Consider the following 16,647-nt stretch of genomic DNA (forward strand, 5'->3'; position numbering starts at 1 on the left):
GAAAGAATGAAAATTGAGACAATGCAAGAAGCCTTATACTCTTGGCTGGCTGGTGTAGGGTCAAGAAGAGAATGTCATGGTTAGTCCTATGAGTGGGAAGGTTTTTCCTTACAGAAATTATAAGTGGGTGTTTTGGTACCAATCAATTATTAGATCTTTCTCTCAGTAAAGAAGGTAGAGAATAGACATTGAGAAGCCATCTCTCAATCACATAACCATAAATATATATAATTGAAGGAAATCTAGGAGTTATAGATAATATATCTATATATCTGTGAAGGAATAGTGTTGAATTTCATATGTACCTTGGGAGCTCCTACTCTGTCTTAGGAAGTTTAAAATAGAGAGACAAGCCATTTAGAGAGGTGGGCATTAGAGAAGAACCCTTTGGAGTAGATACTATTCTTTGGTGGTCTATTAGAGAAGACCTTCCAGATATAATGTCTTGACCACTTCAATGACCCCACCAAACAGAACAAGTGGCTGTGAAACCATAACTTCCAGCTCACAGAGCATTGGCACTAAAGACAAAAACAAATATAACTGTGTTTAGCTTAATATTAGCTTTTGAAGAATATGAGCAAGGAGCTTAACCTAAAGTTTAGCATTGCATATGAATGTATTGATATTTTTTGAAAACACAGATTTTTATACTAATTTCTACCTTCATCATAGAAACAATTAAATTAAATTAAACTGTGTTATCACATTAAATAACATGTGTTCTTAGAGCTTGTTGGTCAGATCAAGCCAGCTCCAACAGGAAGATGTAAACTAAAAGATGGATATATGGAAGCCTACAGGAGGCACACCTAGCCAACATACAATTAAGTGCATTACAATCAGAAAGAGAAGAGGTGAAGGGAAGCGAGGTATGCTGGTAATCCCAGTACTTTGGGAGGCGGAGGCAAGAGGATTGCCTGAGCCCGGGGGTTCAAGACAAGCCTCGGAAACATAGCAAGACCTCATCTCTATAATAAGTCAAAAAATTTGCCAGGCATGGTGGTGCACGCCTGTAGTTCTAGCTACTTGGAAGGCTGAGGTGGAAGGATTGCCTGAGCCCAGCAGGTTGAGGTTTCTGTGACCTTAAGTGATCATGCCACTGAACTCTAGCCTATGCGACAGAATGAGTCTCTGACTCAAACAAACAAACAAATGAAAAAAACCACACAAACACAAACAAGAAGCCAGGTATGGATATTATGGATTTCAGACTGCTTTTTCAATTGGGCAATCACTGTTCTGTCCTGCAGAGATGATCCACCTGCCCTGGATTTTTCTGCTCTTTGGACTTTTTTTTTTTTAAAAGCAAAACCTGGTTATTTCTCTAACCTCATGTTTTCTATTTTGAGCAGGTTTATACTGGGGAATAATGAAGACTAATACATATACATAGCCCTTCTTTATTGAGTCACATCACCCTTACATCCCCTTACCCCTACTCCATTTTTAACTATTTTCACAAAATGTAACGAATCATTTCTGGGCAAAACATTCTTACATGCCAATAATATGCTATCAGAAAAATTGGTCATTCTGTGGAAGTCTCTTGTTTTTCCATTTGAAAAAAAATCACTTCTTACAACTTAGACATTTTTAGTGAAGTAGTGTCACATTCCTATTTCTTGGGCAACAAACAATCTTGTTTTTATAAAGTCTGGATGCTTTCCAGATAACAACATATGTGTCCCAGGGAATCAGGAAAATCATCATAAAAGTAGACTCTATTAGCCCAAGAGAGCAAAACAGGGCCAGATTGATCCTGGCTGTGAAAAGCTCACAGAATCTCTCCGACACACTTGGCCTGGCAAAGCATTTGGACGCTGAGACGTTCTGCGTGAAAATAAGAGCCAGCAAAAGTTATAATTTCCAAAAGTGACTAGGAATTTAGGAATTGATTATTGCTTCCTTATGGTAGAGAAATTACCAAGTTACCATACTGAAACTTAGTAATTTATGTTACATATATGTTCATGCATATATGTTTATGTGGTCCATATCATTGTTCATGTAAAAGCATTCAGTTTTAAGACTGAGTGTGGGACAGTGATTTGTGATTTATCTTTGGGTTCTGTATGAGGCACTTGTCAAATCAGAGCTAATGGACTATGGTTCACACTGGGAGTGATTTTTCCATGGTTGTCATTCAGATTTCTTTCCCCTAACTCAACAAAATTCCTTCCAGCCTGAGGATCAGCAGGAAACCAAGAGCCACCTTCCAGTATAATAAGCAAACTCCTCCAAAGGTTGTCAGGCCCAGGTTTTTCTTTCTTGAGTCTGCCTGGTATTAGCCTTTAATGCCATTTTCTGGCTTTAGTGTTTTTGCCTTCAAATCTAATATCCCTTCTAGGGGTAAAGAGGAATTACCCCATCTATTGACAAACAGCAAGAACTTCATGACCCACAACAATAGATTAAAACCTAATAATATTCTATGATCCAATAAGTGAATCAGGATTGACCAATAATTATTTTTTTCATCTACCACTATTCATTTTAAAATGAGGATTTATGAATCACTAGTTGAACCAAAATTATAAAAATGACTCATATTAAAACCAAATTTTAAAAATCTTATCCATAATTGCTATAATATACTATGGATATCCACTGTATATTACATACTGGCTTGAAATGTCTCTCACATTTTTCTCAATCAATCTTAAAGATCAGTAATTCTTGCTAAATTACAAACAACAACAACAATGACAATGAGTGTTTTTTGATGAGTGTGTTTTTTTTTTAAACGACAGAAAACAAGCCACAGATATCTTGTAAGATCTATTATAGAAAAACTGCAAACTTGAAGCTAAAAGAATGTGAGAGTGTGGCTTCCTGTGGGGAGGATTAAGGATAAGTTCATGAAGAAGGCTGGCTTTTGCTCTGCCCTTGAAATTGGAGAAGGATTTACACAAGAGGAGGTAAAGGGCAGTGCTTTCCCAGCCAGAGAAGCAAGAGACTAAAGTCATGGAGATGAGAGGGTCTAGGGAATGACTGAAGAAAGACAAAGGGTCTTGTTTGAAGGGATCATTTTGGAGACAGAGACAGATAAGATAGGAGCGGCAGGAAGATGAAACTTAGTAGGGATGTAAGAACCACTAAGCATTTTCCTTCTTTTTATAACTTGTATGAATTTGTGTGTCATTTGATTCATTTCCCTTTTATGCTCTCTCTCTACTATGCAGCATTAGAGTATACATAGAGGGCTTATTGTTGCTGGTTAATGTTATAATTTGGCCCAAATGTTAGAGGGTTTTCAAGCTTGAGTCTGATAAAATGAGGAGATGAATGGTCTTCACCCCAAGAGGCATGATGTGGAACTGAGATACGACAGAGTAACTCATGAGGCTTTGAAGTGGGGACATATGACTTGGGATTAGGAATGGCATGTTTCAACTAGCATTTTAATTTTGGACGAGTGACACAGGGACAATTAGTGATTATTCATAGTGGTGGCAGAGGAGAGAATAGCCCAGGTTCTGAAGCGAGCGTTCAAAGGTGATGCCATTAGCCAGTCTTTCCCTCTTATTTTGTCAACCTCACTTGTTTCCTGTTCATTTTCCTGACTTGGATTTTCAAGCTTATTTTCAAATTTTGGAGTCATCCAATATTCTCAATATCCTTTCAATGATTTTATTTATTTATTTATATATTTATTTGCCCAAGTATAATTAGTTGCTTACGATGAAATGTTATTTTGGCTATTGAGGTAAGAAAGAAAGAGAAGCAGTCTAACTTTCTGGAACTGACAATGTAATTGGGACTAGAAGATTAACTTGGTAGTTATATATGTGTGAGTCAACTAGATAAATAAGTTATGTGGCCATTACAAAGATTCTGATGAATAATAATAAGCCCTTGAACTAGAATTTGGGCAGTAAAAAGGAACTGAGGAAAAGAAAAGATGGCGAAATTTATTGAACTTGCTGACTGAGCTGTAAGGAAATGCAGTAGTAAATAATAACAGGCAGTAAATAATAGCTGGTTTCAAAGTGGATATTTAGAAAGGCATACAGAGGCACTGAAAAGTTAATGGCATTTCCTTGTGATTATTCATAACTAAGAGACTTTTAAGGTCATCTTTATCAACTAAATAAAAGGTACAAATACCCTTATTATGTAAACAAAATTATTGTTCATTAGCAATATTCTCAATTCATGAGGCCAAGTAAATATGCTCATTATTTGTCGTGAAGCAGGGCCTTAGTTTTCATGCACTGCCTAGCTAGAAGGGAGGCAGCATGGTTGAACTTAGGCTCATTTCTCTGACAGTGTGTGTACTGCAGACTGTTTATGCTGGTTCACCAGCTGACTGTGGGCATCTTTCTCCAACTCTACCTTCAGTGATGTCATACTGGCAACCTGAAATCAAACAAGTTGGGAATATTTATGCCAAAGAAATAGGAAAATACTACAAATCAGGGCTTTATGGGGTTTTTTGAGAGCTGGTTTACCAGCAAACCACTGGGCAGTCACATAAATACTTCACTGATGGTTCAAGAAGCTACTCTGTACGTTTGATGTTGCCTCTAGGTCAAATGAAATCCTCTTAGAAGTACAGATCTTATTGCTGAGAGGGTTTGGAATATGACTTTATACTACCGTGGTCTCTTAGTTTATGAGAAGTATTGTTCCTAGGACCTCGCCCCCAACCTCTGTATATTAAAATCCACAGATACTCAAGTCCTGCAATCAGCTCTATGGGACTTGCTTATAGGAACAGTCAGACTTCTGTATATATGGATTTTGTATCTCACAAATACTGTAATTTTGACCTTGTTTAAAAAGAAATCCACATTTAAATGGACACATGAAGTTTGAACCCATGTTGTAAGAAGATCAACTATACTTTAAATTTTCAGCTATGCCCTATTATCCCAATATTTCTTTAAATTGTAAACTCCTGGAGAGCTGTAGATATTGTTTTTTACTTTCATATCTGTATATCCAATCCAACTTCACGGTAGCGCATAGTAGATTCTCAACAAATATCACCTGAATAAATGGCAAACTTAAGTTCACAAACACATCCAGTAGTGAGAAGTCTTCTGCATCTACTTGTAATGACATTTCTACATTTACCTGTCTGCCTCAATTCCTAGATCCCCTTGAACTCCTGCCTCATTCTCTCCAGACTCTCTCCCCTCCTATGCCAAGCTTTGTGCCTTCTTTCTGCTTTCCTAAATCTCCTTCTATACAATCAGGCTCATATAATCATAAAATGGCAGAGTTGGAAGAGATTGATGCAATCATCTATTTCATTTCCCTGATGACATAACATGGATTAAGGAGTTTAAAACGAGTGGCTCAAAATTGTACAAGTATTTAGCACCATAGTCATGGCTTAGATTTAAGTCTCCAAAATTTTAGTCCATCATCATCTTCCCACCCCTCATTTCAGACACACAGAACTTTCTGGATAATTCACAAAACTAACACATGCACACACACTCTCTCTCTCACTCTCATTCTTGCTCTCATTCTCACTCTCACTTTCTCTTGCTAGCATTCTCTTTTCCCCAAACACAGAACTGAGAACAACACGGCAGGCTGAGGTAACAGGTGGGTGTAAAGAGAAGTCTCACATAAATTCAGTTATGATGACTTTTACTTATCTATGTATTATTCATTCAACATATATATTTCTTTATTCATACAACATGTTTGTTGAATGCTTACTACATAACAGGATCTTGTCCAGGCACTTATAATATACCATCAGGCACACCTGACAAAGGTCTTTGTTTTTAAATAATTCGCATTATAGAGGTGATACCTGTACTGAAATTGTTCCCTGAACTTGCTGTTCAAGCCTGGAGATATGAAACAAGAACAGGAGTCTCTGTTTGAGAATGGAGCAAGAGCTATTATTGTTTAGCAGTGATAATTAAAACACAGAATTTGTAGCTTCGTATTCCCCTGTAATTTCTTATATTTCATACTTTCTTCTGTTTGGCACATTCTTTTTTGCTGTTAATTTATATTTACCAAATCAAAATAAAAAGGATGTCCTAAGATGATACTTATTTTCTCTACAGTCTGCATCTCACTCTTTCTTTTAATTCAGTAAAAATCATCTAGTTGGGAAAAAAATGTCCATAATGTTAATCTCCTGAACTGAAATCTTCTCACCTTTTGAATACATCATAGCATCTCCTGTTATTTACTGTATTTATCTAAGGCAGCATTAGTGTCGGCATGTTTCAATTAGAAATGTCAATCAGTGGAAGACTAGATGTGTTAGGTCATGTAAGAATTATTTTTAGGTTTGTCTAAGACGTTCCTCATTTGCCTGAAATGGTTAATGCAACTCTTTTAGGAAAGGCGCATTCCTAAAACCTGACAAGAATCATTTCATGGATGAGGAGAATCAGGTCAAATGGGTTGCAAATTGGCATAATGAAGATTTGAATCCAGTTCTTGATTATTCACCTTAATGTTCCCCGATGCATTAATCTCCTAAGTTGCATTACAACGTATCACAAATGATCTCTTAAAACAACATATTTTCTTCAATAGTGTAAAGTCCGAAGTCTAAATTCAAGGTGTTATCAGGGCCATGGTCTCTCTGAAGGCTCTAGGGGAGAAGCTTCTCCATTCCTTTCTCTTAGTTTCCTGTTTTGCTAACCCTCCTTGGCATTCCTTAGCTTATAGATGCATTACTTCAATCTCTCCCTCCTTCATCAAGTGGTGTTCTCTCTGTGTGTCTCTTCTCTTCTAGTTAAAAAGACCAGTTATATAAGGATCCACCTCAATAGTAACCTTATCTTAACTGATGTCTTAATTGTATCTGCAAAGACCTTATTTCTAACTGCATCTTATTCTGGGGATTTTATTTCTGAAGTCCTGGGAAGCGAGGAGACACAATCTACACAGTACACCAGTAAGCTCCTATGTGGAAATAGCCTGCTTCCTAGCTACGTCTCCTCCCTCATAGTGTTGTGTCTACTGGTATTTGTCCCTTTATTTGACTCTTGACAAAACTATGTAGATACACACCATATTTGCAAGAAGCTTATAATTTCACATTCATTGTAGTTTGGAATACTTTACAACTTCTCATGTAGTTTTAAAAGTATCAATGTCCCATTATAAAATGTTTCCTCACCATGGAGACAGAGGTGATCCTCCTTGTTTCAAAGGATAGAAAAAAAGCAGAAAACACTTTTCATCCTTGGAAACCCACATGGCTAAAAAAAAATGACTCTAGGAAAACAAAGTCATTCTTCAGCTGATTCAGAACTTCTGGAGATGCTTTATTGCATCGAGTTAGTCTCATCTGTGAAATGTTGCCCTGGGAAACCTAGAATAATTAAGGTAGGATCGAGAAATAATAAAGTAGAAAGTAAAGATTGGTGGGAGTAGGGCTGCTGTTTACTACTGCAATCTTCTAAATGGTAAGAAAACTACAAGTAGCTTGGGATGACAAAGGATATCGTTTTAGATTCCTTCATATTACGTGAGTTTCTGTATAGGGTGATTGGAATAAATTAAAAAACGACAACACAAAGCCTACTATTGGGTTGAAATGACACTGAGAGTTAGTTGTTTTTATTTTTCCGATGTTAATCTGGACCTGCACAAAAAGTTGTCATGTTAAACATACAAATCTGGATGTCTCGTTATAAGATCTGGAGAAAATTATCTATGTTAATTTAATTGCCCCAGATCATTTGCGTCTAGACTAAGCTAACTAAAGAAAGATGGACAAAGCAGTTTTGATGGTATAGAATTTTTCACATTCTTCAAAGGTTAATTGATGAACCCATATAAATGGATGTTGAAAAAAATCTATTTAAATTTCTGTCTCTTACTTTTTCAGTAAGTAATCATTAGGGAGGTCCTGGACTATCAGAATTTTTTCACTTTTTTTTTTTTACAACTATATTTAACTGGGAACCTGCATCTTATTCTGGAGATTTATAGTCAATAAAATAGGAAATTTGAAGAGGCCTGTATCAAAATTTGATCTATTTTAAACTTTATGTAAAAAAAAAAAAAAACTGCTTTCTTTATCCAGCATTACTGGGAAATGAAGTTTTCCTTGCTAAGTGCTAACACTTAAAATATCATTTTTACCACGTCTCTGAGGCATATTTAATACTATTTCCCCCCCTTCTTGAAAGTCTTAAAAACTCTGAGTTTGTTGGCTGCTTTCTGGAAAGTTAGGGCAACTGAAAGAAAAATGCTAATGCAAAACTAATTCTAGATGACTCATTCTTATACAATGTAAACATTTTGCTCCTGAACTACCAGAAGATGGCTCACCCAAAAGGTTTTACACTGTCTGATGTCCCCGAACCTTGGCAAATAAGAAGAGCTAATGTATAATCTGTCTTCACATTTCTCAAAAAGTTTCAAAAAGATAAGTTACTAGTAACTGGAATAACCACTGTACAATATAAGATTCAAAGTAAATCCATCTATGCACCCCATATTTACTACAATAAATAACTTCATTTAGGAAAGAATGCTGGAGATTAAAGATTGCCCCAAATATGTTGTTCTTAATTATACATAATATGATCTTATACCTTTACTTTATAAAGTAACACTATTATTTTTTTTCCAGTTACAAACAACATACTTCCAAGCAGACGTTTAGAAATACTGAAAAAAAGTAATAAGAAGAAAAGAAAAATTACTCACGTGTATTTCTCAGAGAAAGATATTATATTTTATAAATGTTCTTTCAGGATTTATAGATAGATATCTTTTTTGATAGCTTATTCAAACTGGTTTCACACTTTTATCATTTTTCTACACTTAGCAATAGATGCTTGTATTATTAATATCTTGTATTCATTCTACCTTTCATATTTACCAATATGAATATTTTCTATTATGTGACATAGTTTTTTAATGCCTAAATAATCTATTCTGCATCTCTCAACATTTCCCAACACAGTATCACAAATCACAGGGAAGAGAACATTAGTACTAGCTCTAAAGGATCAATATTTCTTAAAGCTTTATGCTTTAGAAATTTGATATTCTACTCAACAGTAGATTTGTACTTCAAATGTCACAGGTTATTTAACTATTCTCCCCAAATCTTCATGTAAACCCAGCGAATTGCATCTGATTGATTGATTACATTTTATTTTTGTTGTTGTTGTTGTTTGAAGCAGGATCCCATTCTGTAACTCAGGCTGGAGTGCAGTGGCACCATCATGACTCATTGCAGCCTTGACTTCCTGGGCTCAGGAGATCACTCCAGCTCAGCCTCCTGAGTAGCTGGGACTACAGGCTTGCACCACCATGTCCAGCTAGTTTTTTGATTTTTTGAAAAAGTAAAGTCTCACCACTTTGCCCAGGCTAGTCTCGAACTCCTGGACTGAAGCAATCCTCCCACCTTGGCCTCCCAAAGTGCTAGGATTACAGGCATGGGCCATTGCATCTGATCAAAAATGGATTTATTTGGTAGTGTATTGCATGCTCTCTGGCACATCACTATGGGAGTCTGTGTGCCTCCCTTTGAGAAGTACTGGCTTAATTTATGATTTTCTAAAAGCATCTGCTTGAATCAACAATAAAGCCATGCTGTAGAAACCATTCCCTGAGACTCTGAATTCTGGCTGAGGAAATGGGGGTGGAGAAAGGCTATTACACAAAGTGACAAAAAGAAACAATTCATGGTTTAATGCCAAAGGTCTTGATCACTTTTTATTATTCTTGACAGTAATATATGTTCTAAAACATATTGGGAAAGAGTCAGTTTACACTTAGGTCAATGTTACAGTTACTGTATACACAATCGGTTTTAATTGTTATTATTATATTTCTCTGAATAATAGTAACTTTTCAGGCCAAATTTCCTCGTCCCTGTGTTAGGCTCTGGAGGTGAAATACAACCTCCCAAACTCTTCTTGCTCCTGAGGAGCTCAAAATTAGTGAAAAATAAATATAAACATCTCATCTCTCTCTCTCTCTCTCTCTCTCTGTCTCTCTGTCTCTGTCCTTGTCTCCATCTCTGTCTCTGTCTATATCTAATTCAGAGCTAAGAATGAGTGGAAGAACAGAAATGGAAGATATAGAATAGAGAAGACTTTAGTGGAACAAGGACTAGAAGGATTTGAGAAAGAAAATGTCCCCAAAATACACATTTATTCTTGGGAAAGTGGAGATTTTTTTTCCCCAAGCAAATGGTGAGAAAAAGAGTTGGTTGCAGATACAGGCACATTTGAAGGGGAAAAGGAGAATTTTACAATACAGCTTTATTTTCTATTCAAAGGATACAAGAACATCAGCAGGGTGAAGAACAAGCCAGGGAAAGACTGGAGGATCTGAGAATTGTGGAAGAAAATCTGTGTCAGGAAATGAGAAACACAGGCATCTGGGACCTTCAAGGTGGTAAACCCAAAATTTCAGTGGTCCCAGTCAGCATGACCAGCAGCAGTTGTGGAAAATCCAGATGATTATATGCTCTCAGTTTCAAAGATTAATAAAGCCATTATGATAGAACATGGGCTGAAGAATAATAGTATCTATTCTACAGGGGAGTGTTGATAAATAAACATTGATACATGCAAAGTGTTAGGCACATTGCCTGGCACATAGTGCTCAAATTTACGTGAACATTTGAAAAATGGATGTCATAGAATTCAAAGTCTTGATTGAGAATGGTATTGAGGTGTTCATTATTAAATCTGGAATAAATGGGAAATAAAAGTAAGAAAAGGCATTGTATGCAATGAGCATTCTAGATTACACAGTAGAAATGGCAAGAAGTGACCTGGGGAAGGGAAAGGTTAATATGGGTGGAGAAGCCATTCTGAAAGATAATAGTTAACCAGAAGGGCCTTAACCTTGTTCAGTTGTTGTGAATCTTTGGGAATAACGAAGGTAGAAAATAAAGCTACATTCATGGAACTAAATAACCTCAGGATTTCTAAAACAACTTTGGGTCAAAGTTATTTTGTTGCCCAAAGGACACAAAAATTTAACAGGCAGAAAACTTTGCTTCTTACTACATATACTGTTCTCCTTCAAGGTATGAGTAGGATTGGATTTAGAAATGTATGCAGTTCCTCAGAAACTCCCCACTTTTTGATTCTGCTGAGAGAGAGAAAAAAGAAAAAAAGAATTCCCAATTCTTCTATATTTAGATATTAAAAGTAATACTTGTTCTCTTTTCTGAAGGAATCACTTACCTCCAGACATACACTCTGGAGTAAAAGAGATGTCGTCAAGGGCAATAAATATGTCCTCACTTCCAGCCAAATCAGCTTCAAATGCCACCTTAAATGGGCTGTTACTGGAGAGAGGTGTATAGCCGAACATCCACCCAGTTCTTTTAGTTCCAATTGCTGACCATATCTGGATGTTTAGCCCTGATTCCTCAATGGTATAAACCTAAAAAAAAAGAAAAGAAAAGAAGAAAAATAATTCTTGATTATTTCTCTGACGCTATGATAACTTAAAGAAAAATAATTATGAATGGATGTTAGAGGCATATGGGCATCCAAATGATTGATTAATGAAAGAATGAAGTTTCTGGCTATGTGACAGCTTAATACATCGACTTTTGTATTTTTTATTTATAGGTTTTGGAGGTTGTAAAGTGAGACAATGGATGCCATATTTTCTTTGGTGAATAAGACAATCATTTGGTTTTGTCATATTAATTTCTGCATAAATTGGACATGATAATAAAAAAAACTGTTACCACCTTAAGCATGTAAAAAGCTGGAGGAAACATAAAACACGAATTTTTCATTGTTAAATAACTTTGTCTATGTTAGATGAAGTGTGCATGAGTGGAAAAAAAGAAGACCCTCACAATAACTGGATGTGAGATTATAAATGTAATTTAAGAAACCAAAGTAAATATGCAGAAAATATCACTTTGACAGACAGAATATCTTTCTGTATTAACTAATGTCAATTTTCAGCACTTATAGGGAAAAAATGAACAGATGCAACAAACATAAAGTGAAATAAAATAGTTATTTTACATATACTGCTCTCCTTCAAGGTATGAGTAGGATTGGATAGTTAAATACAAAATAGTTATTTTATTTTATTTGAAACCAAAAAATATGCTACGTTGTAGTATTTTTAACAGTGTAAACAATTCAAAACAAAGTCAAAAATGCCATTTCCTAGTGTTCTTCAAAAATTTGTAACTAAATGACAAAAAGAGTCAGACTGAAAATATTTTTATATCCTCTTTTTGCAAATTTTACAATTATCTTTCCTCAGATGTTAAAACTATATATGGTAATGTGTATAATATCTCTATACACCTATATATGTTTATATATGGCTTGCACTATACTTCTGCAATCAGTTATACAACCCTTTCTTTCACATGGGAAAATAAGACCCAGAGAAACGAAAACATGTGGACAGTAATTTTCTTCTATTGCAATAGTGTTTTTTTTCTAATGACCTCCGCTCAACTGCAAAATCTTATTGTCTCACTGTTTTCTTAGTGTCAAAATTTATCTATGGATAACTTATCCTGTATAATATATCCAACATTTATACTCTCAGATTAATACCAATCATCCTATTATATATTATATTAAATTGACACTTCAGAAATACCAAGAATCACTAAATATTCCACAGTCAGAAATGAAGCATGTTGCCAAAGTCCACCAGTACAAGGGGAAGCCCATTAACAGCTAAAATTATAGCATATAATTATATCTTCCAACAGAAATAATACTTTGTATTCTGAGGGTTTTGGTGATAACTCTCAGGGAAAAGATTTATTTTTAATTACTGCTAACATCTATTACTTTGAAAAAGCAAAATGGCTACATGTTTGAAAAATAATCAATTATAATTTCATTTGTTTCTAATTTTACATGTCATTAAACAAATTTTATGAAAAAGCCAATTCATATCATATTAATAATTTATTATTTGAAATAGCATTCTAAAAATCAATTGCTGGATGAACTCAGCTATTTCAATTTTGGTATTCTAAATTTTGGTTGAACATAGACTCAGTAATATAATAATGATCAACATTAAATATTGTAAAGTAATAGTTTTTTGTCAAAATCATGTATTCAAATAATATAAAAATAAGGACATTAAATTATAATAAAGTCTATTATAATCAAGGTTATATTATATTCAAAGTTTATAATCAAAGCAACTACTTATGTATGGCAGAAAAAACTTAAAGAGAACTCACTAAATCAAAACAGAAAAAAGTAAGGATATCATCAAAATACAAACATTATAATCATATCAAATTAAATATATGCTTATTTATCTAGAATAATCATTCCACTGAAGGAAAACATTTAACAAGATATATGAAGAGGTGATAGAATATGTGAGTGTTAATGACTAAATTCCAGAGTAGTATAAATATTAGAGACCATCTACTTCAACAATTTCTATGTATCTAAGTTTCCCAGGTGAGGGTTGGAAAAACAAAAGTTTAGTAGCTTTTCCTGGATTTCCTTTCCTGTAGCTATTCAGATGCTCTAAGTGTTTGCAACATTAAAGGTAGGTCACTAGCATTGAGTTGGAGTCTCTGAATATCAGAAACAGTTTCTCCTCTTCATTATATATTTAACTCATTAAAACTAGTCTGTGAAAAACATCAGCAAGAAGAAATTGTGACTTTGCTTGTCCTATTCTTAACTGTTCTATTAGGGGTCTGTTCTATTAGGCATTTGCTCTATTAGGAGTCTGTCCTTAATCACCACTGATAGAAAAAAGCAATGAACTGAGATATTGTTTCACCCTCAGAAGTGCCCAAAACATCATCTATATCTAAACCACTTATGTATATAATCCCGATTTACACCCCACAACTTTAAAATAAAATAAAATTTTAAAATAGAATTGCATAGTTACATATAGTTTAGCTTGAAAACGCTTAAATATTATATAAGAAGAAAAAATCAGAAGTGATGGAAAGGGAAATTTCTCTTGAAGAGAAGAGGTTATGGGTTTTAAATTAAGTTAATCAAGGACAGAAATAACAGCAATACTGCACATATTAGTGAAAATTCCGTTCATTCACATATTTATATGAACCTCAGTACATGTATGGGTGTAGGGTAAGACTATTAAGTGTCATATACAGCTCTGGAGTTTAGAGATGTAGAAAGAATTTAAACAATTCATTAAATATATATAGCATAGACTTCCAGTCTCTAGTCCAGAATATAATAAGGAGCTGGATATTTTCACTCCAGTTTTCACAATAAAAAAAAAGCTGAACAAACTAAAAATCAACAACTCTTCCTAGATCTATCAGAGACTTGTAGTCTCAGGGCAAACTGCTGCCCCAAAATTGGAAAAAGAGAATGGTGGACACACTGAATCACAACTTACTGAAACATAAGCACAAAGGAAGATACTCCAGCAGGAACCAATATAATGGTAGAAACACTGAAAATGATGAATTGGTTAATCAGAAAAACTGAAATTGTTGAATTAATGAATTTCTGGAGGCTTGGCGTGGATGAGTCTGAAAGTTAAATGCTCTGGTAGGACTCTTGACAGGACTGTCTCCTCCCATCCCCGTGCCACCCTCCACATTACCCACCCCCCACACACACATTTTTGTGAGTTTTATCTTCAGGAAACTTGCCAGGTTCCCATAATGAAGATAAGGGAAAAATCCTCTCCTACTTTTGGTCAGAGGAAGGGAAAAGTAACCATTTTGAAATATACCCAGAACATTTTATTCTTCTTTACAAGGCTTGTTCTTAAGACAAACTATTTAAAAGGAGTTTAACTGACTAGGGTTTTACCATAATCTCATCAAATTAAGGGATATAAAACACCAAACTCCAAACCCTCCGACCATCCATGTGGAGAAAGGAAAATAACGACTTCCAGCTCCTAGTAGCCTTTTCTGTGGGGGGAGTATAACTAATTCTAGTCACTTATAGCCTTTTTGAAAATGAGAGAGAGAGAGAGAGAGAGAGAGAGAGAGAGAGAGAGAGAGAGAAACAACAATAACAAGAAAACAAAATAAAACAACAAAACCTGAGAGGCAATTGTAAAGAACATAATCCAGGGCACAGTCTCATTAAAAGACTGAGACTTAATCACAGCCCTGTTAATAAATTACTCAATCTAGGGTATTTTGTTACAGCAGTCTGAATGGACTGATATAGCATTATATAATACTAAAGGGCTAATTCACAACAATTATTAATGATGTATACATCTAACCACAGAGCATCAAATACTTGAGGCAAAAGCTTATAAAATTGTAAGAACAGCAAGGAGAAACAGATAAATTTACTATTACATGAGGACTGACAATTAAGTTTACAAACTCATACTAGAAAAAGTGCTGCATACCTCAGTGCTGAATATCACTATGGTCACCTTCTAAATATTCCCCTTGGGAAGCTAAGCACCAATGCCAGTGCCTGGTCCACCCATCAAAGTAATTTGGGAACTCTTTTTCTGAAATGGCTATCAGAGCTGTTGTTGTATCACCCTTGATGTTGTAAATACTATCAAAATATCTTCCTTTCAGTATTTCAGATCATGTGAGTAGGAGGGTGTTCCAATAAAGTTATTTTTTTTACTAGATTAAAACTCCCTCACAGTCAGTGTTGTGTGAGCTAGTGCATTGTCATGATGCAAGAGCTCCTTCAGGACCATTTTTGCACACACCTTTCTCAAGCCAAGATTTTCAGTTAAGATTTTCTTAACTGTTTCTCAATTGATGTTTATTTGGTCTGCTATGCTTCTCACTGTCAGCCAAATATTTGGACACACAATTCAATGAATTTTTGCAACATTTTTATCAGTTCTGCTCATTACTGGTTGTCCTGACTTCTCTTCATCAGTGATGCTTTCTCTCCCCTCAGAAAAACATTTAATCCATTTGTATACTGCCGTTTTCTTCATGGTATTATCCCCATAAACTTGGAGTAACACATCCCTGATTTTACTTCCACTTTTGCTAAGTTTAGCAAGAATTTAATATTTGTTTGTTGCTGTAATCCAAGCTCTGATATTCTTATGATGGCACACAAAAGCATGCAACAACAATAATGAATGCCACTCAGCAAGACACTGCCACATGTCAACACAATCACATCTATGAGACACAGATATACCAACATTATGAAACCTTACCGAGTTGTTTGTATAGTGCTGCCAACAGAAGCATACAAAGGCAAATTCCCAAACTTAATTGTCAATCCTTGCAGTTAAAGTGCCAACATTCCTTTATTAGTAATTGGCAGATCAGAGGGTAGCAAATCAGTAAGGATGTAATTGAACTTTACAGTCTCAATCAATTGGATCTAATTTACATTTTTAAAATACTTAAATCAGCAAAAGCAAAATATGTACTTTTTTTGATCTCACATAGAATATTCACCAAGATTGACAACATTCCAGATCATAAATCTCTTTGTAGTCAATTTAAAAGAATAGAAATCATACAATGTATACTCCCAGACCAACATGGAATTAAACTAGAAATCAATAACAGCAAAATAGCTGAAAAATTCCTAAAATGTTTTGATATCATACAACACAATTCTCAATATTACATGGGTCAAAGAAGTTTCAAAGGAATTTAAAAGTATTTTATTTCAATTAAAAAATTAAAAGTGAAAATACAACTAATTAAGTATATGGGATAAATGAAAGCACTGCTGAGAGAAAAATTTTATAGCATTGAATGTAGAATGAAAA

At 34.9% G+C, this 16,647-nt stretch overlaps 1 protein-coding gene across 1 annotated transcript in view; it reads right to left on the reverse strand.

Annotated features, from left to right (window-relative positions):
* MALRD1 (MAM and LDL receptor class A domain containing 1) overlaps window positions 1-16,647 on the reverse strand; it is a gene marked incomplete at both ends in the record, with an annotated part of 488,577 nt that overhangs the window by 102,818 nt on the left and 369,112 nt on the right. Inside the window, one exon of the mRNA XM_008054043.1 lies at window positions 11,154-11,355. Within this exon, the coding sequence (XP_008052234.1) occupies window positions 11,154-11,355 (202 nt within the window). The remainder of the gene's footprint in view (window positions 1-11,153; window positions 11,356-16,647) is intronic.

Source organism: Carlito syrichta, unplaced genomic scaffold, assembly GCF_000164805.1.
Source record: "Carlito syrichta isolate Samal-C Ts95f unplaced genomic scaffold, Tarsius_syrichta-2.0.1 Scaffold288977, whole genome shotgun sequence".
Lineage (NCBI taxonomy): Eukaryota > Metazoa > Chordata > Mammalia > Primates > Tarsiidae > Carlito > Carlito syrichta.